The sequence below is a fragment of the Ovis canadensis genome, chromosome 11, assembly GCF_042477335.2.
Source record: "Ovis canadensis isolate MfBH-ARS-UI-01 breed Bighorn chromosome 11, ARS-UI_OviCan_v2, whole genome shotgun sequence".
Lineage (NCBI taxonomy): Eukaryota > Metazoa > Chordata > Mammalia > Artiodactyla > Bovidae > Ovis > Ovis canadensis.
The window spans coordinates 47770609-47797653 of NC_091255.1; the positions used below are offsets into that span (position 1 = coordinate 47770609).

Sequence of the window (27045 nt, forward strand, 5' to 3'; positions counted from 1 at the left end):
CAGGCAAGGATACTGAAGTGGTTACCATTGCCACTTCCGGGGATCTTCCAAACCCACCGACTGAACCCACGTCTCTTAAGCACCACCTTAGTCACTGCTTATTAACGGCCTCTGAAAATGAGTGATCAGAGGTCCTGACTCTTACTCAAACTCAAGCCCAGATTTAGCCCAAGCAGTCCCTGAAACAGACCCAAACCTTCTAATTAGGAAAAAGATAAAAGGATTATTTCCAAAGGACTCACATATAACAGGTGTGTACACAAAGCTTTTTTGAGTTTTATTTTTTTCCTCGGGTTGGAGATTCATCTTCTAACATGCATGCATCTTAAAACAGTAACAGGGTCTCGAATTGTTCCGAGCAGACATTAGACAAGCACAGGGGTTTGAAAATTCCTATTAAAAAAAATGGAAATTGCAATGGGAAATTGAGAAGTCACACACATGTGGTAGGGTGGTAGTTTATCCTGCTCCCCCAAAAGCTGAACCTAAACTTCACATTTTTTTTTACTACAATGACCTGACCTGATGCTTGGGTGTGCTGAGTGGCACCAGGCCTTACCCCCAAAGGCTGTTGGTTCCCACTTCCTCCCAAAATGGCTCTGAACAAGGAGAAGGGACTCTGGAAGTTTCCTCCCCCAGCCTCCAAAGGATCGCCAGGGACAGCCAAGTCTCCTCTTCCCTTTGGAGACACCTCCTAAGTGTCTCATTTCAGAAGGCCATGGCTGTGTCACAGAGCCCCTGCACATGGCTGGTAGATTTGGGGGCAGTTTGAATGTGTTTTCCCTTTGATTCCTGTGCTCAGGTTGGAGCCCCCTCCCCACATTTCTGCCAGAAAGAAGTGGGGTCCCTGGAACTGGGGGAGCCACAGGTCTAAGGTCAGAGCCTTTTAAGGGTGGTTTTAAACACACTGTCCCTTCTGGCCCCTAACATTTGAGTAGCTCAAATGCTGGGGATTGCTGAAATTTTCTCTTCAACTTGATAAAAAGACAATTAGAGGAGGGTGGGATTGGCTACTGAGAAAAGTCCTGGGTCTTTGTTCCACCCCTCTGGGCAGACCCTGGCAGACTGTGAAGGGGAGAAAGCAGGGCAGGAGCATGTAGTCCCAAGCCCTGAGCACTACAGGAACCTGTGCGAGGCCTAAACACAGGCAAGAGGAACACAAGGAGGAAGAGGGGGCAGGGAGGATAAGCTGCCTGTAGTGGGGACCGAGGGAGTGCCACTCAGCCACAGGGGCGACTTGTAGCACGTGCCACAGACCAGTAACCCCTGAGCTAAATAAGGAGACATCGAGCACTGCCTCGGGCTGTGCCCCTGGAACTGCTGGCTTCCTAGCCTGCCCCGTAGCCTCCACGCTGGAAGGCACAGGGAAGGAGCTCATACTGGGGGATGAAGACTCAGTGGTTCATTAACAGGAACAAGGGCCAGAGGCCGCCTTCTAGTGGTTGAGGTGGAGATTTAAGGGGAACTCTTCGCTTTGGTGAGGAGACCTGGGAGATGAGAGTTTTCTCAGCACAGACTTTCAGAAGAAGAGGGGCAGGATGGGAAGAGCTGTGACTGGTTAAGTGGTAGAGGGAGAGAATGGAGAATAATCCTCCCTTATCCCCAACCAGGCCTCATCCAGGCAGCCGTGTCCTATTCTTATGCCTTTGTTCTTGGGAGACCCCAAATTATTCTGGGATGCCGTAAAACCATTCAGCTTTTCTTCTTGGCTCCAGAGTGATGGTGAGGGTAGTAACTTGCCCCTGGATGCCTTCTACTGCCCAGACAAGGCATGGGAGGACTGGGAAAAAAGCAGGGACAGACAAAAATTTGGGGATCACTTCACTTTCTCTACATTCAAACTGCAAACCAAATTTAACATCATCCTTACAAAAAGAAGAGAAAAACCTTGTATAAACCAAGATAAATAGCTTTCAAATATTTGAATGCCAAAGGAATTAAAGGACCAAACCCAAGGTTTTGAAGATAGCACAGAGAATGACCTTTTAAAAAAATTTAAAATCCACCAAACCACAGCTTAAATGTTTTGACCCAGTCAACAATACTGTCAGAAAAACAAAAAGAGCATTTAAAACAGAATGCTACCTCTCAAAATGTAAACAATATACAAAAAAAAAAAAAAACACCCCACAAAAACTCAATGTTAAAGAAGTTAGATATCTGGTAGCTCACCTTTAACTGGGAACAACTGGTTACACTTTTCATACACATTATGAGGGACATGATCAGCAGACCAAATGGCAGGAAGCTGGAGAGAGCCCAGGGCTGTGGAGGCCCCGAGGACAGCCTGCCAAGATCGGGAGTTGCTGGTCCCAACCAGGAGCAGATTCAAATTTTCATTCTTGATTAGAAGATGGGGAAATCAAGTCCAAACATTATTCCTACTACCCCCTCCCTAAGTGAAATCTGTTTTCTCCATGAGACACGTGGTACAAGTTCTTCCCCAAGTCACTTCGCGGTCTTGCTGCTGACATCCAGAGATACCTGCAGCCCCTTTCGGGGGCCAGGGCAGCTGTCCGGCCCGTTTGCCTCTCCGCAAGGGTTCTGACAGCTCAGCAGAGTCCAAGAACATGGTTTCCATTACACCTGACCTAAATGCTGTGCATCGGGCACAGAGATGTTGCCGGCTCCTGCTTCAGAAGCTGAGCTTGACCAGGTTGAACAAAGCCAAAGAAACCAATCCATTCATTCAAAATGGTTCCACAAAATTTCTTTCCATTTGCAGAGTTATCTACAAGTTTCACCACATCTCATCCCAAGTCCCCAGTTCCTGGGGAGGAGGTGAGAAGACGCAGGGATGTACCTCCCCCAGCACAGGGTTGTTTTCTCTCCTGACCAGGCCAGACTGCTCTGATGGCCCCACAAAAGGACGCAGTTCTGAGGCCTCAGTAGCAGGCTCAGAAGGTGGTAGAGATCCTGAAGGAAGCAGCCAGATGCCACTCCTGAGGAGGCCTGTGGTAGCAGAGATGCAAAAAGTCTATGCATCAAGGAAACACAGCTCCAAGGTTGGGCCACGTTGAATTGCACATCAGGCCTCCAAATTGTATTTCCCAGGTCAGATCCTCAAGTGACTCAGAAGCAACCTCAGGCTTGGGTGGCACACTCCAAAGGGGAGGGCGGGGTACACCATTCCTGCTGGCCACAACCATCCAGGTGGCACATTACTGCATGGAAGCCTCGGGGCTTGAAGAGGTATCTCTGTAAGGAGCGCCCCAGGCCCCAGCTAAAAGCTCACCTACAAATGAGAATGCCTGGGAGAAGATCTGAAGGAAGTAAATGGATGGAGGGCACAAGACCTCATTCGATACTCATCAGCTTTTCTGGAGTTTTCTCAAGGGGAAATGACCATGTAAGCATGAGGGTCCTGTTATATCCAGAGGTGCTTTCTAGTTCCTCTTGACTCAGTGGGAGACAGGCTTCATTCACAGAGATGATGTCTGCACTCCAGGGGCCGCAAAGAGCCTGGGACTTGGGTGATGATCATGGGGTTCTCTGAGAACCAGCGGTCCCCCACCCCTGACCATCCCGTGAGAATGAACTCATTCCCCTCTGAGATCTTTGATTCTGTTCCAAGATGCCTGATGTTGACCTGGAGCATGCCTTTGGGAGGGACAGCATTTAGATGGAGGAACTATGTAACATTTCACTTGGAGCCGAGGCCAAAAAGGTAGAGGAAGCTGTGCACAATACTCCATGAAATTAAGTTAACTAGACAAGAGCAAATGCAGCAGGGCCGAGGCGTCTAACCTCTTCTCCTCCGGCACCAGAGCATTTCGCTCTGAGAGGCCCCTTCACTGGGTCTGTGTGTGCTTCTTTAATTGAGGGAATGGAGAGCAGAGCAGGGATGGAGATGGTGGATAGGGTGATGACATAAATCATTATAAATAGCAAATCTGGAGCAATGAAATTTCAGAAACAAAACCCAAATAAACCCAGAAAATCATCTCTAGCCCCAAGGTATCTTACAACGTTACAAGGTAACAAAAAGGAAACACCTTTTTAACCTAGGTCAAAGGGGGGGGAATCAAGGGTAAGCAGATGAGGCTACATCCTGTGAGCACACGCACGCATGGCACATCCCCTCCTCTCCTGCTAGAGTCTCTCTCAGTGTCACAGGCTGAAGTCACGTTGCTAAAGCCCTCCCCGACCGCCACTCTGCTCCCCGCCCTCCCATCTAGCCCAGATAACACCTTCTCTCTCTTCCAATCCCCGACCCTACATCCAGCACTCTGGCTCTGGCTGAAGGTAGAAGATAACTACGTCAGGATGTTGGACATGAACTCGTTGAAGCGCTTGGAGTACTGCTCAGGGTTCACAGTAGAGATCTCGGCCCCCGCCTGTAATACACAGAGGCCTGAATCAGGAGGTGGCACTGCCCCGCCCCCAGCTAGGCGGGCCACCTGGAGAAATCATTCCCATGTCTCAGAAGTGCCTTGGCCTTGCTTCGCTGATTCACAATCCCAGGGCTGCACCTACTGAAGTAGGAACAAGGCAGTGGGGAGACGGCAGAGAGGCTCCAGAGCTCTGTGGGGGCCCATTTGGAGAACAGTAGCTTGAAGCCCATGGGGAAACAGGCCTCTGGGAAGCAGCATGGCATGTAAACAAAGCTATTACTGGCAGTCAACAAGATGCATGACATGCCCAGCAGCCGGGGGGAAAGGAGCCAGAGAACTGGGGGAAAAACAAGTTGGGTGTTTCAGCCAGCTGCAGCATGGGGACGGGGTGTAGACGGCAAAGAGAGGACACAAGGCAACTGGGCAGCGACAAGGGCCAGGAGAGTGTCTCTGAGCAGGAGCCCCCCGGGGCCTGAGGGCCCACCACCCGGGCCTAGATGGAGACAGGGAGAACTCACCCCATGTTTCACTGTTTTGGCAGCGTGTGCAGCTTTCTTCTTAGCGTCATATGGCGTGAGGATGTCAATGATGGCCATGAAGTACACCTCCTTCTTGGGGGCACCTGAAGGGGGAGAGGAAACAGGAAAGGAGGAAAAGGCAGGGACAAGGGCAGAAAGCATCTGTGTCCTTCACCCTTCAGATACAACATCCAGATTCATCCCTGTCACTTTGAATCTGAGAAAAGAAATGACCCATGGAGTCCTTCTTAGAAGCTTTCATAGCTCTCATCTTATTTGATCTTCACAGCTACTCTGTGGGGTTGACATGACACTATTTAGGAGGTTCTGTCCCTCCCATGAACCTGAGCTAAACCAGGCCTTAGCTATCCAGGACACACAAAGAGGTGAAGGAAGGCCTGACAGAGAAGGACTCAGGGCCCCAGAAGACAGAGTTACTGGTGGTAACCCTGGATGGCAGCCGAAGGCAAAAAGAGGCCAGAGTCAGCAGTTAATAAGGTGGAGGCCCAGGCACCCACAGGGCATCTAAGCAACAGGCCTGAAGCAGGGGGTGGGATGAGGGCTGGAGGGGCCTGGCAGGCACAGGCTCCTACTTACTTTCATGGCTCTTCATGGCATAGACGTCAACAGAGGGGTCAAATTCCCCAGGTCCAAAGAACCGGGGAAAGCTGAGGAGGTTCCCCGGGCTGTCTGGAGGCGTGCCGTAGGAGCAGAGCAGGCTGCCGCCCATCCCGTCGTTCTCACACTCCTCGTCCTCGGCCCGCTCCTCCACCTCCATCTCCTCCTGCTCTGCCCGGTCCACATCGTGGATGCCCACCAGCAGGCTGTAGTCCATGATCTTCAGCTGGGCCAGGAACTAGGGAGGTGGGGGAAGGAAAGGCGGAAGGCAGAGGTTAACATGGGACATCTGACGTGGCAGACTGGCATCTGGAAAGGGGAGAAAAGGCACTCCTTCAACTTAATTCTCCAACTCTGAGACACAGCAGAGCACAAGACATCAGAGTCTCTGCCCTGGACAAGTTTGATGTCTAATGGTGAAGACAGTCACTCCTCCAGGGCGAGGAGCTGTGTGAGTCCAGCAGTGGGAAGAGGGCCTCCCTGAGGAAGGGAGTCGAGGCTGATCCTAGTGAAGGAAGACAAGTCAGGCAGGTAGAGGCTGCGGGAGTGGAAGCAGAAGGAGCCCTGCACGGAGAGGGAAGAGTCAATTCCATCTGGGACTGAGCGGCCACGGTGAGCTGGAGGAAAGAATGGAATGCTGCACCGTGCATCCCTCCTCCCTGCAAGCGCTGGGAGCAGCACTGTGCTTGAGTCTCCCGAGCTAGGACTCCATAACCTGGAGAAGAACGAAGAGCGTGGGATGACGAGGACGGAACAGTCAGCCGGCATTCCAGTTTAACTAGTGTGAGGCCAGTCACTGCTCCAAATCCTCTGTGCACTAGCCAGCGGCCACCGTCAGCCATGTGCCCGGCCTTCTGCTGTGGTCACACAGCAGCAAACTGTCCAAATGACCTAGAGAACTAGATGGAGAGTCACAGCAGCACCAGAGTGGCTCTCTCTAGAGGCCCACGAAGTAACTAAGAGCACAAGCAGCCCCGATGGTAGGTCACAGAGTCCTCTGAGAAAGGTGAAGCGCACCACTGCAAGGACTTCCGGACAAAGCCCTCTCAAGGCCAAGGGAGAAGCGGCCAGGGTCCCAGGAGAGAGACTGTGTGAGCCGCACCCTCTCCTATCCGCCTGCAAACGTTTACAAAGCAACAAGCCATCGAAGACAAATGAAGGTGTCAACTGTCTTAAATCCTCTTTGCAGGCAGAGCAGGGAGGAAAGTAGGAAAAGGAGGAGAAAGACTCTAGACAAACATCAGAATAAAGGTACAAACACAGTAGGGGGTGGTTAAGATAAAGCCTCCTAACAAAAAGAAGTTTGTAAAACCCATGTTCACAGCAGCATTACTCACAATGATGAGTGAAGGTTAATTTTATGTGTCAACTTGACTACACTACTGGGTGCCCAGAATTGTGGTCAAACACTATTCTGGGTGTGTCTGGGATGGTGCTCATGGAGGAGATTAACACCTGAATTGGTAAACTGATAAAGCAGATTGCTCTCTCTAAAGTAGGTGGGCCTCAGTCAGTCAGTTGAAGGGCAAAAAGAATAGAAAGGCTGACTCCTATGAGTAAAAGGAAACTCCTCCTGCCTAACTGCCTCTGAGATAGGCCATCAGTCTTCTTCCTGCCTTCAGACACAGACTGAAGAAGCATCAGTTCTTCCTGCGTCTCGAGCCTGTTGGCCTCTGGACTAAAACTACACCATCAGCTCTCTTGGGTCTCCAGGTGGCCAACTGCAGACAGATTTGGGGACTTTTCTCAGCCTCCATAATCCTGTGAACCAATTTCTTATAGTAAATACCTATGTATCTACATCTTCCTCTGCTTCTCTGGAGATGTCTAACTAGATTAACTAGTTAATCTTAACTAGAGACCAAGTGTCCATCAATGGATGAACGGGTAAACAAAATGTGGTACATACATTCAACAGAATGTCATTCAGCCTCAGGAAAGAGGAAGGACGTTCTGACAAAAGGCACAGAATGGATGATCTCTGAAGACATTATGACAAGTGAAATAAGCCAGACACAAAGGACAAACACTGTATGATCCACTTATAAGAGATTCCTAGAGCAGTCGGCTTCATAAACACAAAGCAGAATGGGGCTGCCAGGGGCAAGAAGAGGGAATGGGTACCGAATTTTCACTTGGGAAGATGAAAACGTTCTGGAGATGGATGGTGGCGATGGTTGCACAACCATGTGAATGTACTGAATGCCTCTCAAAACCAGTTTAAGAGAGTAGATTTTATGTTATGCATATTTTACCACAATTTAAAAAAAACATTTTCTAAAGTTTATACAGTTTTGTTGTAATAAACAGGCTCCCGAGTTATTGAAAATAGGAGGCACCAAGTTATCAAGTGGTGTAGATATCACGTTCATTATTTAGCACATGTCCTCTCCAAAGAACTTCTCCACAGGAAGTCCCCTGCCAACCAGAAAGTTGCAAGGCAAGTGGAGAATCTGAGCCAGAGAAAGGCGCGGTTGGTGGGTCTTAATGGTTGGTTTCCTGTCACTCTGACACCTAGATGCCTCCTCCACTATGGGTAACACAGAAAGGAAGCTTGAAGCGGAGTTTGAAAAGGAGGTGATAACAGACGAGAGAAGAAATGAGGGGAAGCACTTCTAACTGAGTCACACAGGTGCGGCCAGCACAAACTGTGTCCCCCCAAATGGAACGCATACTTGCGTGAGCTTTAGATGCAAGCAACTACCCACATGGCTCAAATCACCACCTTCCTCTTGTCCACACTTCTGGAAGTAGTGAATTCAACTTTCCTTAAGGTGAAGGAGGCTTCTGTTCTGGGGACAAGAGCTCAACCAAAGCAAAATCATGGGTAAGTACTTACCTCTACGTCCCGTTTCAGTTTTTCCAGGAAGTTCTTTTTACTCTCTTCTCCTACATGCAGCTTCTGCCCTTCGTTGAGGAAGTCATTGTCTTTGAAGGTTGGCAAGTCCTTGGCCTGAGAGAGCAATAGCAGTGTTAGGCTGGCGGCCTGCTTTGTGCACCTCCAAGGCTGTGGGTAATGATACAGGAGAGGAAAGGGTCTTTGGCACAAAGACAGCCAACCTGCTGATAAACAGCTCTGTCCAGGAGTCTACAGTCCCAGCTTCAGACAGGCAGAGATGGCAAGTATGTGGCAGGAGTCAGACAATGAGGACTGATCAAAGGATTTCCTTCTGGGCCTGGACTACCAGGCTTGAGCTACCTTGAGCTCAGGGCTCAAGCAGCCACTCACTGATTCAGGCTGGGCTGAGGTGGAAGCTGCCAGCCCTCTAGGACTATGAAGAGCCCAGCAAGGGCAAAGGTGAAAGGCTGGTGACCAAGGCCTAGGCCAAGGATGAGGACAGGCAGGAGCTTAGTGACACAGTACTTCACATCCACAGACTGCATGTCTAAGAACTAGGCTGGACGGCAGCGGAGGAAGAGACCGCAGGGGTGGGAGAAGGTGTTTCTGACTCCAAGTGACCCATTCCACAAGTGACGAGCACAGGCCCCAGCATACCTTCTCCTTGTCACTCGCTTCTCTGGCAACAGTAGAACCCTGGAAGGATAAGAGCTGTCAGGAGAAATCTGAGCTGAGGCAAATTCCGCTGAGAGAAAGAAACATGGACCGGTCTTTAGGGCGCGGCAGCGGTAAACTCAAGTAGACTGGTTAGACTCCTAGAGGGGCCAGAAGGCAGCAACTTGTTCACTTCCTCTGTCACAGACTGGGTACAGGGCTCTGACTATAACCAGACCCGTGCTCGGGAAACAGGGCTGAACTGAGAGACTCAGTCCCTGCCCTTAAGGAGCTCTCCTTCTAACAGGGGAGACAGGCAGTAAGCAGGAGTTACACAGTTAATTAATCCATTAATTACAATAGTGCAAAGTGGTACAGGTGAGAAGGCAGAACTCTCCAAGAGCATGCAGTACAGGACCACGGTCTAGACTAGACAGAGGTATGGCCAAAGCCTGCCTCCTGGAATTAGTGATATTTGAGCTGAGCTTGAAAGGCTAAGTAGGAAGTGATTAGATGGGGGAAGGTGGAGGTGGAGAAGAGGGCAGGGAGGGAAACAATGGCAGGCAGCCTCTGTGAGGTGCTGGGGGTGTGGAGAGCATGGGCACCGTGGGAGCAGAAAGGAGGCCAGTGCAGGTAGCAGAGAGAGGGAGAGCGGTCTGAGGGACCTGGGTCAGGAAGCCAGGTTCGGGAACAGCGGAGCACTGCGGTTCACAGGCACAAGTGTGTTTTTCACTGTGTCTAGAAATGTGCCTGTGCACAGTCCACGAGGCCTGGGCAGCTGCCAGGGTGTGTGTGCAGCACAGCCTGACCCGCCCTGCTGCCTTCGGGGTGCACATCCCCCGACGGGAATTGAAGAACACTCACTGCACATAAACAGGGGACATTTGCGGCTTGAATAACCTGTCACTGTCACCTGGACATGAGATAGCCTTTGGCTCAAGTGAGTTAGGAGTATCAACTCTAGAGCCACTTGTCCACACCCAAACCTATGCCCCGGCTTTCCCAACATGTGGAAGCTGGAGGTGCAGCCCCTCCAAGCCTCAGGGAGAGAGGGCCACAGAGCTGGGAAACACAGAGCTCTTACCTTGAGGTCGTACTTGCGATGTACAGTGAGCCGATGGCTGAAAACGTTCCTGGTGACCACCATGTAGGTTTCCACACCATCCACAGTCAGTCGGTACATGCCCAGGAACTGTGGCAAAAGGGTATTGCCGTGACACTCCACTATGAACTAGAAAGGAAGGGAGGAAGGAACAGGTGAAGGCGCCGGGACAGACAGGGCTCTTCCCAGGCTCACACGCCCCCTGGGATTCTAGCCTCTAGACTGGTGGCGGTTTAGTAGCTCAGTCGTGTCCGACTCTTGCGACCCCATGGACTGTAGCCTACCAGGCTCCTCTGTCCATGGGATTCTCCAGGCAAGAATACTGTAGTGGGTTGCCATTTCCTTCTCCAGGGAATCTTCCCAATCCAGGAATCAAACCCAGGTCTCCTGCATCACAGGCAGATTCTTTACCGACTGAGCTACAAGGGAAGTCCCATCTCTAGACTAGCAGCTTCCAAATCAGATTCTGTGAAGTCATGGGGCTCCTCAGACCTGCAAAAGGCAAGGCCACCCCTGCCCCCAATTAGCAAGGCAGACTGAGAGGCTGAGCAGGCCGTGCAGAGCCTCTTTGGTTTCATACGGTTGGGATTCTGCAGGAAAATCACTGATCCTGGCCTTGCATCCTCTCTGCCAGCCTGATATGGGAAGCCAGCGGGGAGAGAGAGGGAGCAGAGGCAGGGCTGTGATGAGGCGTCTGGAGAGACAGAATGGCTTCACACTCACCACTCTCACTGGGTTTTCTGCTCTAACTCCCCAAACGCCAGAGGGCCCCTGCACCACCTCTCAGGTGCCCACAGAGAAGCCAGTTTTCCCTGAAGACCCAGGCAAGCTTCAGACAGGCACCCCCTGCTTTTCCCATGGACAGGTTCCAGAAGAGAGGCGAGAGGGAACGGGAAAAGCAGCGGCCCTGCTGAGCCGACAGGACCTCTCTCAGAAGAAATGAGGCAGGTGCCAGAGTGTGAAAACTCCCCACCTCTGACGAGAAACAGCTGGTCAACTGGCACTGCGTCCATAACACACCTTCATTTCTTTTTTTCTTTTTCTCAAGGAGGCATTTTACCTCACAGAAACACAGCCCCAGGGGAGGCAAGTACCTGGTTATCAGGAAGCACCCATTATCAGAGAGGACCCAGCCCCGCCCCGGAAGCTCTACCGGAGGCTCCTCTCCCTCTTCCAACCCATCCTCTGCTGCTGAGGCTCACGACTCACCATACCTGGTGGTACTTCTTTAAGATGTTGTGCATTTCAGCCACATCCTCGCTTGAGACAGTCTTGATCACAAAGCGCCGGTCGTAGGTAGTGAGGAAACGCGTGCCACACCGGCCCTGGCTGTCACTGTTGATGGGAGCGCTGCGTGTCACTGAATTCTGATGGACCAAGACAAAAGCTGGTCTTGGAAGGGGAAACAAGGACTCTGACTTTTACTCTGAGTCTTCTCTTATGGACCAGACTGCTCTGAAGCCAACAGCACTGCGGTAGATGAGACCTTACCTGCCCCCTTTCTCTTGGGAAATTCACCTCTCCCCCAAGTCTTCCTTAAGAGAAACCTGAGTTGTTCCTCACCACCTGCTCCTAATCCTTGCCTGTGATGAGAAGAGGACCGACTGAAATATTTCGTTTCATTCTGATCTTAGAGAGCTGCTCTAGAACCTAAAACTCGGCCTCGGAGGTTAGGGGCCTGGGCTCTAATCCTGACGCTCACATGCAGCGTGACCGTGGGTGAGCCACTGCACTTCTCTACTCCGGAGTTTCCTCATCTGGAACACCAGGAAGCGGACTGAGATGGTTTTCCCAGTCTCTCGGGGGTGATGAAGACAAAGCTTAGGCAATATTCAAGAAGTCAAGCATAAAGAAGGAGTGGATAGAGTTGTCTTTATTTCCTGTTATGCACCCTCATGCTGGAAATCTCTTCCTAAGGCAGGAAGCTGGTGCTCACTGCTCTGCCCAACACCTTGCCCCTCGCCTCAAACTCCTGCTTGTCTGTGCAGAGCTGGGAGGCAGATCTGGGGAGGCTTTCTGGCTTTGTCCCTGCTCCCTCCAGGGCCCCGCTCCTATCAGAATCCGAAGCAGGAGAACCCTCAAGCAGGGAGGGAGTAGGGGAAGGTGTGAGTCAACCAAAGGAATGTGTTCACCAACCAGATGCCTGGAAAAGACCTCTGGCGGGTCAGAAGACAGAGGATGGACAAGAGCAGCTCCACCCCTGCCTCATTTCCAGGGGGCATCTCCTGCCTCTCTCAGCCACTGGTAGTCTCAGTGAAGAGTCCCCTCCCTGAACACCATCCTCCCTGCCCCTCTTCCAGTCTTGAGCACAATTATTTGCCTACAAGACTATTAGAGAAATAAAGAGGATGCGGTTAGATGGCCAAAGGGAAGGGAAAGAGCCACCGTGGAAGGAGATACCTCAACAACCTAGGGTTGCACTAACGGCAAGAAGTTTTCAGAAAACCTCGTGCTCTGGTCAGGGCATGAGAGTTCAGGGTTTGGACCCAACGGGAGGGGCTGGAGGGCGGCCCACCACCTCTTGGACATGACTGTTCCTGACTGCTCAAGGCCCTGGCATCCCTCCTCCTCAGGAGGCCCCCTGGAGCTGGTGGAGAGGGGAGGAGACTGCTTCTTGTGGTCTACTCTGTGGAAAACTTCCCAGGAGTGGGGTGGGAGGAATGACAGTATTGTCCAAGATGCGGGCATCCATTTTATATTGCACTAGGCTGTACATTCCTCTTTCCCCCCGACAGACAACTGAAAATCAGCTATATTTTTTACTGCTACGCAAGTGAAGTGGAAAATTCTCCCACCATCATCACCAGGCTGTCTGCCAGGGGAAGAAGTCCAAGGAAGGTGCTAGGTGGAGAAGTGACAGAAGCCACAGATGGTGAGTCACACTAGAATGTCCCTGATATTGGGACTGACTCCTCCCAATAGGTCAAAGGCCTCTGTGACACGATCACCCCCTAAAAGGGGCAGCTTCCAGCATGTCTAGCCCCCTCCCAAAGTCAGGACAGGGGACAAGTTTAGGAGATGGCACTCATACCTGGCAAGAAGTTACACTACCCTTGAAGTCTTCCTTTTCTAATCTGTCTTATCTGCTCTAAGAGGCCTCATCTGCTGCTGGCAACAATTCTCTCTCTTTTAAGTCAAACTATGGAGAAGGGTTCTGCAGCCTAGACTGGGAATGTCAGACTAAAATGTAGCAGCTTCCACAGACCCCTCTCCCTCCCCCTGCGCTCCCTCTGAGGGAGAGGAGCCTGAACCTAGGAGGCACCATCAGAAGTACTTCTAAGGCCCTCATTCCTCCAAGAGCCCACCAGCACTGGACAAAGAGTACCAGGGTGGAGTGAGATCTGACAGGAAGACACAGCACAAGAATAGTAGACACATTTTTTTCTTCTACTTGTCCTGTGGCTTCCTGACCACCCCCCTGCCGCCTTGCCCCACTCCCTAACCCTCCTGATTTTGCAAAGACACTCCATACCTGGTAATCCTGATCATCAATCCCAAACCTCTCCCGGAGATTTCGGAACACCATGGGGCAGTACTCCTTAAACTTGAAGCGGCTGGGGAGGTTCTCTCTGGGGAAAAGCAGAGACATGTTTCTGTGAACTCCTTGCTCCTCTAATTCATACATCAGGGCTTCTCAAGCTGTGGTCCACACGTCACCTGGATCGGAATAATCTGCAGTGCTTAAAATGTAGCCCTCAGCATTCTGGAGGTAAGTCTGGAAAGCTGCATTTTTAACACACACTCCAGGTGATTCTGAGCATGTGAAAGTTTAAAAACTTCACATTCCTTGGGCACATTCCTTAATTCCTTGTAAAAAATTAATCCAGCTGTATATTTATGACGTGTACTTTTTCTGAGTATACGCTATCTTTCCATAAAACTTACATTGAAGCAGAAAAAAAACCGTACCTGCAGAGAAGTGAGACCGAGTGTGTGCCCTCCTTCCTAAGTGCTGAACTTGCTACAGAAAGGTGGCTGCATGTGAACAGCTGCTGTGAGGTAAATGTCAGTTTGACAGCTAAAGGAAAAGGCTTTTCTCATCAAAGGACCCCGCTCCTCTGGGGAGGCTCTTATCAACACATCCTGAAAACGGTTACACCCAGGAGGTCCTGCCCTTGGCTTCCACTGGGATGGAAGGGGTGGGTGCTTTCCTAAGTCGACTGACTGGGATCCTATCTTTTTATGAAGCCTTGTTTGCTGGCTGCTGGCACCAATCTACGTCCTCCCCACTCCTCAATCAATCCACAGACTTTCAGGAGGGAAGAGAATTACCTGAAGTGATGCCTCCTCCAAACCCTCCATCTTGACAATAGCCACTGTGCTTGGGAACAACCTTTCAGAAATGTGTCCCTCTATTCTCATCACAAGGAAAAAAATTTTTTTTCTTTTTCTTTAATTCTATACATATATGAGATGATGGATATTCACTAAATTTATTGTGACAATCACTTCATGAATTATATAAGTCAAATTATCATGCTGGACACCTCAAACTTAAGACCGTGCTGTATATCAAATATATCTCAATAAAACTGAGGTGGGGAAAAAAAAAAGAAATATGTCCCTCTGATTACTCCAGGATAGGAGACTTCAAGGAAATAAAAAGTAGTGGCTTCTCATGAAGGCGGGTCCTTGTCTCATAGTAAACAGCACTGCAGTCTAATAACCAGCACATAACAGTTGTTGAAAAGACAAAAGGAATCAGTGAAAAGAAACAAAACAAAGAAAAAAACAAAGACATTGGAAGTTCACTTTCGGCCAAAATGTCAATGCGGTGGTGGACACCACGGACCCCTGGTACAATGTGGTACACGGTTGACACCTGAGCCCTGACCTCTGGCATAGAACAACTCCTTTTCCTGCCTCAGAGGTTAGGGCTGCCTTTCCTTCCTTAAGTGGTGTGACACTGAATATAATAACAAATACATATTTAGTCTTTGTCCCTGTTTCTGGCACAGAGTTCATACAATCTTTGGAATTTGCTAAGTGGTAAGCAATAAAGGTGTATTTTGTTCTTTGTAACAAGCCCCCTTCAATCACGCCTGAATTTAAGTTGATGAGATGACTTCTGTTACACCTCTAAGGATGGGTGCTCATAGCCAGGGGACCAACCAGGACTAGAGGATTGGAACTTTCCCAGGCCCCTGCCTTCTAGGAAGGGGAGAGGCGCTGCAGGCAGAACCAACTGCCAATGGCCAATGACTTCCTCAATTATGCTGTTATAAAAATCCAAAAGGACAGGGTTGGGGAGCTTCCAGGTTGGTGAACACATCGAGGTGTGGGGCAGGTGGTGCGCCTGGAGAGGGCCTGGAAGCTCCCTGCCCCTTCCCACATACCTTGCCCCATGCCTCTCTTCCCCCGACTGTTCCAGAGTTGCATCCTTTTATAATACGCCAGTAACCTAGCATGTAAACTGTTTTCTCGAGTTCTGTGAGCCACTCAAGCAAAGTAATCCAACCCAATGGGGAGGGTCGTGGGAACTTCCAACCTATACAGCAAATAGGTCACAGCACAAGCGACAACCTGGACTTGAGACTGGCATCTGAAGGGGGGTCGGGGCGTAGTTTGCAGGACTCAGTCCTTAACCTTTGAGGCCTGATGCTCACTTCAGGTCGCTAAGAGTCAGAACTGAACTGAACTGCAGGACACCTTGCTAGTGTCCTACAGAACTGCTTGATGTGGGGGGAAACCCACATATCTGGTGTTAGAAATGAGCAGTTGTGTGCAAACAGAGGAGAAACATAGTTTTTTCTTCTACACAGGTGGCCACTTAGCAAGTAAAAGCTATGAAGACAGACAGCTTCCAGAATATGATGTTATTACTTACTATGGCAGAGAGAGGCCACTAATAGATGTTTTCAAATCAAGCTTCTCCTCCGGGCTAACAGTCTGGGAATGGTGGGGTGACAGAATTCAGCTGGTGAGGTGGTGGGGACTGTGGGACAATGGAGAGTGGAACCAAGATTCAAATGCAGAAAGGAAGAGAGTGTGAACACCACATATTTCTTGGGTGACCCACAGAAGGATGAAAGAACCTCTACAAGGCTTAGAGGAGGTCCCAAACTGTGCCAAGGGAAATGGCTGCTCCATCAAAGTCTGAGACACCAGTTTTAATCCAAGAAGCCACAATGAGCAACATTGGGAAAAACGATTTTAGATAGCAACCCTGAGCACCAGGCTCAGCCTGTTGTTCACACACTAGCTGGCTGCATCCCAGGTCAGGAACATGCCTGGCAGGTCTTGCCTCAGACTAAGATCAAGATAGGGCCATTGCTGTCCGCCTCGTACTAGACACCTCAGCTCCTGGGAAGCTCACTGTTACCTAAACTGGCCCTAGATGAATCACCCTGCGCTGAGCCACAGTCCTGAGGGACACAGAAGGTAGGCTGATGGAAGACCGAGATGACAGGACAGCACAAGGGGGAGAGGCAAATGAACACGTTTTCCCAGCCAGTTTTCCAGCTCTGTGATCCAGGTGTTGCTTTCACACCATGCTAGGGGTTTGCCTGCCCCATGACGGTTGAGGTTTTGGGAGGATCACTGCCTTGAGGGAAAGAACGGCCTACAAGACCCACTCAGCAGGCCACTTACTTATTGAAGAGATGATTGTCCACCTTGATCTTGCTGTAGGCTTTGAAGTCATCTGGCATTAGCATGACAGGGACAGGGACATTGCTCAGCTCATTGATCTGCAAAGCAAGGGGAAAATGAGGTTCTCAGCCAGGCCACCTGCCTCAGAGAGATAACATGCTACACCATGGATGCCACCATCTCACCAAAGACATTTCCGCGGATTCCCTTCTTGTCTTTATTTCTGTTCTTCTCTTTGAATATTTAATATGTTCCCAACTTCATCTCTACCTATTCTAACTCTCCCCACCTGATAAGGCCCACCTCCTCCAGGAACCTTTTCATGATTCTCCAGACTATAAATGTTCTTTCCCATCTCGGAATTCCTAAAGCTTTGTTTGTATCCCTCTTCTGGCCATCTCACAGCCTCCCTCACACTGTATTTAATGCTCATAAACCTCACAAGCCTGCTTGACTGTAAGTAGGCAAGATCGTATCACTGACCCTTTTAAGCAAAGATCATCCACCTGACTCTTGGAGGCTCCACACAAGCTACTTGACACCATGATTTGCATACAGTGGAGACTATGTACGTGTATTTATCAAATGCAAAAATAAATGGATCAGTGAATAAATATCACCCAATATACGTTGAGTATTCACTGAGGCCTTTGAACATCTTCATACAAATTAAAGATCACTCCAGAAAGCAGCCTGGGGCAAGAAAAAAGCTGGGTGGGTTTATGTGGGTGTATAATTCTTACCTCCAAAGTAAAGAATTAAATTTAAAGTGAGCAGAAGAGGTAGACATCTGGCTACTGGCTCACTCTCACTCTCCTGATTAACTGCTTTCATCAGGCCAGTTCCTAAAGCCACGTCCTGCCTTGGGCTGAACTGGGGGAGAGTGGGAGGGGTGCCTTGCCCCCACTGCAAACAAACCTTCTCATTGTCTTTCATCCCCTTCAGGGAGCTGGAGGCTGCACAGGGAACTGGCCTCCCACTGATGCAGAGCTGAGAAGGCAGCTCCTGCCCTTCCCCATCCCAGTTTAGCCAATTAGTGGCCTAATTAGCCACAGATGTCCTCTTCCATCACAGCAGAGTATTTGACATTTGACCCTCAACCCAGTTGCCACTAATGCATTCAGGATTTAGAGAGGAAACCTTAGTCCTGACTTAATGGATAGGGGGCAGGGGGAGTACAGTCTTGGGTCTCTCAGATACTTTCCTTGCAAATCCTATTATCTCAATGAGGCCCCATGCGGCAGTGAGGGAATAACCTAGTCATTAGGACTCCTCCAGGAGCATAAATGGGGGGAAATACCATTTAATTTGCTGCCCCTTTCATGTTCCAAAGCTTTTTTATTTAGAAATGTCAGAGGATGGAGGAAGTTCATATTAATGCAGTAACTGGGCGGGGGAAACCATTCCTTCCTAGAGCTGGTGAAAAACCCAATTTACTGCTGGGGAAACGAAGGATAGTGTACGGGGAGGGGCCGTAGGGTAGTAGTGTTAAGTTGGCAGTGGTGCAAGAGCCTCAATAAACTGCTGGCAAAACTGACTGGCACAGATATAAAAGTACATCTTTTATGATTCCATTTATATGGAATTCTAGAATCTATAGTGAGGGAGTCCAGTGAGACATAGCCTGGGTTGGGCAGTCGTGTGGTTGACTGTAAAGGGACATATGAGGTGCAAATTCTAGGGTGTTAGAAATGTTCTATGTGTTGTTTAGGGTGATGATTCCATGGGTATATAAATTTGTCAAAATTGATCAAACTGTATGCTTAAAATCCCCAGCATCCAGGTCTGAGATGTCCACCACTGGCTAAACCACCACAGACATACACAAAACCACCCCGCAGTTATCTTTCCAGGGAGTGCTCACAAGACAACCTGATTGTTAAGAGTGTGCCTACAGAGGAAACCACTCTACTTCTTGTCTCCCTGCCAACAGAAACAATTCATGGCAGCTGTGCCACACCCTTTTTCCTGGCATATTAAGTCTGGCTCCGAGATTTAAAGAAGTTCATGGCTCTTTATGCAATTCATCCTTTTCTAGCTTATACCTCCATCCTAGAAAGAACTTACCACTGACCCAAAGAGTATTTTATACTAAAAGGTTCAGTATCTGCTACTGATTAAATCTGAGTTAGGCTAAAATCAAGACTCTATGCCATGGTCAGGGCTTGTTACTGGGAGAACTAGGAAAGACTAGAACACCCAATTGAGAGGGGTCAACTGCCTCTTAGCCAGGATGAATTATTCTAACAAGAGCTGTTCATTATTAATTTTCTGTGTAACTCAAAAGTGTGGCATAGTTTGGAACAGTTGTAAGCTGGTCAGTTTTTAGTTCTCAATTCATTCTATTCTCAACTATACAACCCAACAGCAGGAAATTTCTAACAGATAATATACTGCTGAATAATCCATACAGCTGAACTGTGTAGACTCACCCTCATTTCCATGGGGCCACATGTAGATGATTCACTCTAGGGATTAGCTGTACTATTTTTTTTTTTAGTTGTGCTAAATTTTATATCCCCAGAGAGTTCTATTCAATTTCAGTTGAACAAGCACTTGCTGAAATACCTACTACATGCTTCATTTCATGTTAGGGAGAAGAGTGTGCAGCAAGGGAGCGCTGTGTGCACTCTGCACAGGAAAGTGGGAGGCTTATCCTCTTACTGGGGAGATGAGACAAACCCATGATGCAGTAAAACTTGAAGTCAAGGGGCCTTTAAGTAAGTCAGAACACAGGGGCGGCAAACAGAACAGCAGATTCAGAGCAGGGTGAAAATACGGCCAGTCCCAGTGCTCACACATCAGGCTAGAACGGAACCTAACGCCCTGCCTGGGATCGCCAAGAGCACTTGACGCTGGAAGAACCTACAACAAGGTCACGTTACACCCTGCTTAAAAACCTTCCATGGCTGCTCACCAGCCTCAGGGTAAAGTTTTGACTCCTTGGCCTGGCATCTAAAGTCCTTCCAGATCTGAGACTCGGCTAAACTTGCATTCAGTTTACGGCTCTCAATGTAGCCTTACTGCGTGCCATTACTGTCCCAGAAGCTGTAGACACAAAAACGGAAAGACACGGTCTCTGTTTAGCAGGGAAGACAGACGACAGATAACAAATAAAGTGTGATGAGCGCTATAGAGTCATGAATGAAGGGAGACGAAACAGCAGACAGAAAAGACTGATCTGGGAGTTCCCTGGTGGCCTAGTGGTTGGAATTCCAGGCTTTCACTGCCATGGCCCAGGTTCCATTCCGGGCCAGGGAACTGAGATCCTGAAGGCAGTGCAGCATGGCCAATAAATGAACAAAATTTTTTAAAAAGATGACTGCGTCTGCCTGGGAGTGGGAGAGCTGGTTGCTAAAAGAAGCTATAGAGAAATACAAGTGAGAAAGGCCTAAGAGGTAGTTTGTGGAAAAAAAAAAAGAACAAAACACAAAACCCAAGGAAGGGAATCCCAGCTGTGGGAACTATAAGCCTCAGAGGTAAAAAGTATACTGCCCATTTTTGGTCGGGGGGAAGGGTGAGAGGAAGAGTAGCAGGATATAACAGAGGCACTAAGAAGTGGAGGGAAACAGTACAGGAATGACAGGTGAACAGCCCTGGACATTATCACTATTAGTAAATAACAGTTGCTCCTACTCATGGCATGTCTATAAGCGGTCAGTTCTCCATATTATTATGTATCTTATATCTCACATATATATTTTTTATTCTGTATTTCTAATACTTAATAGTCACATGAAATATCTGATTTTGCCTTTTGCAAAAGATTCAAGGTACCTCGCTCAAGGTCACACAGATAATATGTGCAGAGTCAGGATTTGCTCCTAGGTCTGCTGGTGCCAAAACCTGGGCTGTTGACACTGCTGTGTAGTCCTTTCTATGGGCGGCTACCTGGACTAAGGTAGTGTTTTCCATTCCTTCCCTCTGTCCTAATAATCTTCAAGGTAAGTGTTATGCTCATTTTATAGAGAAGGAAAATGAGGCTCAGAGAGAAAATTACTACTCCAAAGCTATACTAAGGCACACAGCCTGAATCTGAACTTAATTTGTCCACTATATAATAACTTGAACTTAACTGTGTAGGCAGTGAAGACTTCTCAGGTTTAAGTCCAGGAATTCACATGATCAGATGGGTGATATAGAAAGGTAATTCTGGAATCAAGTAAGGCTTGGAAAAGGCAAAGATAAGAGACAGCAGGACCATTTATAAGGCTATTAGAATAGTTCCCAGGTGGCGCTAGTGAATCTGCCTGCAAACGCAGGAAACACAAGAGACACAGCTTTGATCCCTGGGAAGAGAAGATCCCCTGGAACAGGAAATGGCAACCCATTCCAGTAATCTTGCCTGGAAAATCCCATGGACAGAGGAGCCTGGTGGGCTACAATCCATAGGGTTGCAGAGGTGGACATGACTGAACACATATATACACACACATAGGTAATATATGTGTATATGTTCAGGTAATAGGCTACAGCAGCAAAAAGAGAAGGAATAAAACTAAGGGAATCATCCAAGATATGGCTAAATAACACTTCTGTGAAAGCTTCCCTGTCTTTCCCAGGCTGAACTGCTCACTTGTTCCTCTGTTCATCTTTATATCCTAACTATCACATTCGCTTGGGTAATTACTTGTTTACACGTTTGATTTCTCCACTAGACTCTGAGCCCTGAGAAAAAAGAGACTATTTTACCCATTTTTATGTCCCTAGCACAATGGCTGGTACATAGCAGTTACACAATAAATGCTGGATGGAAGGGCAGATGGTTAGAAAAAAGGGGACTGAAAGATGACTAACACTAGGAAAAAGAGATGGCAAAGCTGGTGTGACCATGCCAAAGATTCACAGTCTGGAGGATGGAAAAGAAGATTAAGGTTAGCTACTGAGGCTATGACCAGAATGTAATGAGTCTTAAAAGCCCAGGAGAGAAGAATAAACTTGGTAGACAAAAGAGAATGACAAAAAGCTTTGGAGTGTGAAAGGCTATGACTAAAGCAATGTTTCAGGAAGATCTGCCTTTCTTTACTATCTAGCACACTTCTGGGCCAACCTCCTTCACCTTCAGCAGAAGTGCGCTTGTGGAATGCAGCTCGTTGGAGTAGTATGATACAGAACATATTAGGGTGGTAAGTCTGTTGTATCTCACACCATGTAAGTGGTTCTGGGATTATCCACATGATCAACTCTATGAGCCATCAGCATAAATAATGAGGACACTAAAACAAGCTGTATGAGAACTTAGGAGCAGTGAGTTCACTCTATGCTGATCTGATTGGACATGAAAATTCAGTCGCTAGTTCTAATCTGGTGAACTTCTGATTCCAGGGAACTCCAACTTCCCTGTGTGACCTTCATAGGAATTGCTACCCAGGAAGCTTCCCAACACGTGCCAGGGTTGTGTCGGTGGCTCAGCCATGGGCTGGCCACCTGGCAATCATTTGTTACCTGCCACCATCAGAAAACCTGACAAGTTGGGAAACCCATTCCCGAGACCAAGGAGGTCCGAGTGAGACTGAAACTCCAGGAAAAAAAGAGAAGAACAGAGAGCCACAAGGGCCAACAAATCCACCCCTGGGTTTATTCCTCTTTTAACACCTTGGTTTTTCTGCTCCTGGTTTTGAGTCTCAGCGTTCTCTGTGAGGTGAGAAGGTGTGCTGGAGGACAAATTCATCCAAAGGCTTCATAGAGCAGAAATATTTACCGAAGATTTTTAAAGCAGCAGGAGAAAAGGAAAAGGCAAGGAAAGGAGGTTCTGGGTCTGCATTAAGCAAAGAAAGTGTGTGGACAGAATGGGGGAAGAATGTGGGGGAGAACTGAGCAGACTGAAGAATAAATCTGTTCCTCACACCATTCACAAAAAATTAAAATGGATTAGAGATCTAAATGTAAGAGTTAGATCTAAAAGAGTTTTTCTTAGAAGACTCTGAGTTTTTCTCAGAAAAAAATATAGGAGTAAATGTTCATGATCTTGGGTTAGGCAAAGCATTCTTAGATATGACACCAAAAGTACAAGTAATCAAAGAAAAATAAACTGGACTTCATCAAAACCAAAGAAAAATAGATAAATTGGACTTCATCAAAATTAAAAACTTGAGCTTCAAAAGACACCATCAAGAAAGTAAAAAAGATAACCCAAAGCATGGGATAAAACACTTGCAAATCATGTATCTGATAAGGGACCTGAATCTATAATATATAAAGAACTCTTACAAGTTAATTATAAAAAAATGAATAGCCCAATTTTAAATGAGCAAAAAAGTAATTGGCAAGGGATCTTAATATGTCTCCAGTGAAAATATACAACTGGCCAATAAACTCATAAAAAGATATTCAGCATCATTAACTATCTAGGAAAGGAAAACAAAATCACAATGAGATGCCACTTCAAATCTACTAAGGTGGCTGAAATAAAAAAGACAATAACAAGGGTTGACAGGATTTGGAGAAATTAGAACCCACATACACTACTGGCAGAAATGTAAAATGGTACAGTCACTTTGAAGAATCAGTCTGGCAGCTTCCCAAGTGGTTAAACATAATTACCATCAACCTCTCCTATTCCTCTGATCACTGGGGTGAGGCTTCATACATACCCAGTTCCTAAAATGGCCAATAAGTTATCAAGCCATGTCTGCCTCCTCTGATCTCTACATACTTCTCCCAGGCCATCTCGTCCCTAACTCCAGGCCCCCCGAATTGTACTTCATCCACTAAAACACTAGTTTCTCTCTCTTTACTAGTTCTCCTCTAACAAATCCAAAGTCTTCTGATCTTGTCTTCCTTTTTCCTCCATAAAGTCTAGGGGCTGCATCTCTTGTCCATGATAGGAGGTCCTGTTTCAATACTGAGTTCAAAGGTCTCTTTTTCCACCCAGAAGTAAATCACCCACCTCATGGGAGAATATGTAACTGACCTGTGCTATAGATAAAGATGTATCCATCCTTCATCTACCATACACCATCAGCCAGAGACCATCAATGTCTAAATGCTTAAATGGGTGAGAAACTAAAGAAACAAACAAAAGGTGATTTTTTTTTTTTTCTAAAAACTTAGGTTTCAAAAAGTTGCAGCAGTGGGCTCTGAAGGAAGACAACCTCCAAGAAAGGCTATCAATCCACCAAAACAAATTGGTCCTGACTCCCTTGAGAACTGCAAGATTTTATAGTCTTCTGGGGAGATGCTCCATTTCACACGGGGACCCACAAAATCCTAGACCTTATTGCAAGTCAAGAGGAAGCAATAAAACTCTTGACTAACCGATCTTCAAAGCTGGACCTGTCAAGGACAGCGGTGCCCAGTACATTTCCCCTGAGGAGCTTGCTCAGTATATCCAGAGGCTTGGGTCTTGCTTAAAGTCAATGTCTTCTCAGATAGCTCTCAAATAAACTTTCTTAAAAATTAGCAAAGAAAGAGGGTGACTGCCTAGTCAAAGAGAATCTTGGATACCTCTTCATTAGCAGAGTTTCACTGCCTGCCTATGGGAAACCAAGTACCACACACACCAAGGGAACTGGCAGGCACAGGCAGACACACCTGAGCATACATTCAGGTTCTCGAGGTGATGGACAGGGAGGCCTGGCGTGCTGCGATTCATGGGGTCGCAAAGAGTCGGACACGACTGAGCGACTGAACTGAACTGAACTGAACAAGACCATAATTCCCATCTGTCCTGGAACTTGGCTGAGAGGCAGGACAAGGAACAGGAGGCAAATAAAACAAGACCTCTCATTCAAGCACATCTTCAGCCAATACAGCCCATGGTGTGGACAATGAGCTGCATTTTTTGCTCTGCAAAAGACCACAGGTGAACTAATTCTCCACTCAGGGCTCTCATTTCTTCATGTATAAAATAAGGGTCTCAAAGTCCCTTCCAACTAGCAGTAATATTCCTGACTTTCAGACCACTACCAGTTCTCCACAGAGACAGGATGCCTTCTAGTGAGAAGCAAGCTCCACAACAAATTCAAGGATTGATTTCCAGGCAAGGACATAGGGTTCACATATTTAATGACCCAGTTTCCCTTGCAATATTGTCAGATGACCCCTGAGGCAGCAGGAAGCAGACAGAACAAACTCTGCTGGACTACTGGATCAAAGCAGCTCCCAGAGAAGATCAAATAGGTCAATTCTAAAGGAAATCAACCTTGAATATTCATTGGAAGGACTGACGCTGGAGCTGAAGCTCCATGTGAAGAGTTGACTCATTGGAAAAGACCCTAATTCTAGGAAAGGTTGAAGGCAAAAGGAGAAGGGGGCAGCAGAGGATAAGGTGATAAAATAGCATCACTGACTCAATGGACATGAATTTGAGCAAACTCTGGGAGATAGTGGAGGACAGAGGAGCCTGGCGGGCTACAGTCTGTGAGATCGCAAAGTTGGACACCACTTAGCGACTGAACAATAGCTCCCAGAGGTCTAGGCGTAAAGCTAGACCACAGAGAACCAGTGGTTCTCCCCACCCTAGCCAGGACCTTCACCTCAGTGAAGTCTCTGAAAACAGTAACTCAGCCAAGACCAGGAAAACTTGGTTGTCTTCATTAGACCTCACCATACTCATGCATTTCCATATTAGAGGTAAAACCCTGGCTGGGACTGTGGGTCATCAATCTCCAACCAGAGGCTCTTCCAGTAAAGCAAAGCAAAAAGTCCTGCTAGCCTGCATCCCTTTGTCATCTCTTGGTCTTGTGGGCAATTTCAAGTGCTCCGAGAAGTCAGGGAGCCTACAGAACGGATTGATATCCACAGAAAACTCAAGCCATTAGCTTCATTTTCCTCATTCCCAACTTTTAGCTGGTGAAGTGGCATTTCAAGTCTTCATACTTCCTCTCCTCATTTCTGGTGCAGGAACCCAATGAAATGGTCAGAATGCAAGGAGCAAGTAGTTGGAAGAGAAAGAAGACCCCAAACAAACAGGACACAAAGTCCTCCAGCTCAAACACTGTGCTGGGTTCCAACTTCCTAACAAAAACTACTGGACAATCCCAAAGTTATCCAAGGATCCAGGGAACCTCTTATCCTAATCATCGTTACATACAATAGAAAGCACAACATCTGAGAAGTCAACATCTTTGACATGAACCCCACAGAATTCAGGTCCTCTACTATGAATGGTCCTCATGAGCAGGCCTCACCTCCTCTCAGATGGTTACACTCTCCCTTCCCCCTAACCCAGGAAGACCCCATGGGTCCTTCCATGGTCCACGGAACCCCGTGCTTCTCCAGTGGATACATCTTCCAAGAAGAAAAACAGGAAACCCAGGGAAGATTTCCAGTCGGTGGTAAGGAGGTCTGTAGGATGGGGAAACTCTGAGCAGCCACATCAACCAAACGACCACAGAGGACTACTCAGGGAGACTAATGCCACTTGCCTCTCAACTGGACAGCGAGCTAGGCAGCCCATTACAAGGAACAAGGAGGAAAACAAATGCAACTAACGGGAACGAGGTGAGAAGAGAGGAAGAGGGGATAAAAGCCCTTTCATCCCACCCAGGCCTTCTCTCTGCGCTCCGGGGGCTGCCCGAAGCCAGACGCATGAAGCTTGAGGGGCTGGAGGGAAGGAGAGGACGCGACGGCACGCCACCGTCGGTGACACCAGGCCTCGCGTGGCGCGCGGGGAGGCACACCCGGCTGGGACAGCGTGCAAGGGTGGGGTGGGCGTGCAACTGGCTTGGCTAGGGGTTGCAGGCGTCACTGGCTGGGCCTGCCGAGCGAGGGCCCTGGGGCTGCGGGGGGCGTGAGCACGCGCGGGGCCGCGCTCGGAGGGGCTGGTTACCGTGTGGTTCACCCCCCACATCAGGACGCTGAGGATCGGCTCGCTGGCCCGGAATAGCTTCACTTTCTGGCACACGAAATGCTTCTTCTTGGTCTTGGTCTTGCTGGCGCTGAGTGGCGCCACCGCCACCGCCGTGGTGCTGGTGCAGTTGGACGACATGCCCGGGGCGGCGGCGGCGGCGGCAGCGAAAGGGGGGGGCGGCCGAGACGGCGCACGAGCCAGCGGTCCCAGGCCTCCCCCGGACCGATCCCCACCCCCCGCTCCCTCACCGCGCCATGGTCGCGCCCGTCCCGTTACCTCCCCACCCCGCCCCGGTGGTTCCGTCCGCCCCACGCTCCGCCCTTCCCGCCCCGCCCCGCCCCGCCCCAGGGAGCTGGCCGGCCCGCTCCGCACCCCGCCCCGGGCAGTGCCGCAGCCCTGCCGTCACCAGGCCCTGTCCTCCCTGCCTGGGTGGTACCGCCCGTCCCGGGGAGGTAGCGGGCCGCCCAGCCTGCTCCTCCTCCCCGGGCCCGACAGGAGTCAAGCCGGCCTCCGCGCGCCTCAGAGCGCCGCGCCCTAGCAGGGAGGGGAGGAGGGCTGGGTAGGTCTCGCAGACGACTGCGGGAGCATCTCCCTGA

General features: G+C 48.8%; 1 protein-coding gene across 4 annotated transcripts; it reads right to left on the reverse strand.

Moving 5' to 3' along the window:
* Positions 1–254: 254 nt before the first annotated feature.
* Positions 255–26738, reverse strand: PIP4K2B (phosphatidylinositol-5-phosphate 4-kinase type 2 beta). Of its 4 annotated transcripts, none has more exons than XM_069543292.1 (10): positions 26429–26738; positions 16657–16754; positions 13538–13634; positions 11280–11432; positions 10048–10194; positions 8967–9005; positions 8310–8423; positions 5450–5708; positions 4853–4956; positions 255–4337 (listed from the first exon to the last, which is right to left on the reverse strand). In XM_069543292.1, exons 1-10 carry the CDS (start codon positions 26585–26587, stop codon positions 4257–4259), a joined length of 1251 nt encoding a protein of 416 aa, XP_069399393.1. In that variant the 5' UTR covers positions 26588–26738; the 3' UTR covers positions 255–4256. The 4 variants fall into 4 exon arrangements, with proteins under 4 accessions (XP_069399393.1, XP_069399394.1, XP_069399395.1 ...); XM_069543293.1 differs by lacking the exon at positions 26429–26738 and adding an exon at positions 23570–23621; XM_069543294.1 differs by lacking the exon at positions 26429–26738 and adding an exon at positions 19089–19164.
* Between the last annotated feature and the right edge of the window lie 307 nt (positions 26739–27045).

Bases quoted from the DNA above. Each gene is read 5' to 3' on its own strand.
- PIP4K2B (XM_069543292.1), bottom strand. From the start codon at position 26,587: ATGTCGTCCAACTGCACCAGCACCACGGCGGTGGCGGTGGCGCCACTC. The intron at 5,709-8,309 runs GTAAGTACTTAC...CCACCTCCCTAG, and splicing joins AACTGAAACGGGACGTAGAG to TTCCTGGCCCAGCTGAAGAT. The intron at 4,957-5,449 runs GTAAGTAGGAGC...CTCCCCCTTCAG, and splicing joins TGCCATGAAGAGCCATGAAA to GTGCCCCCAAGAAGGAGGTG.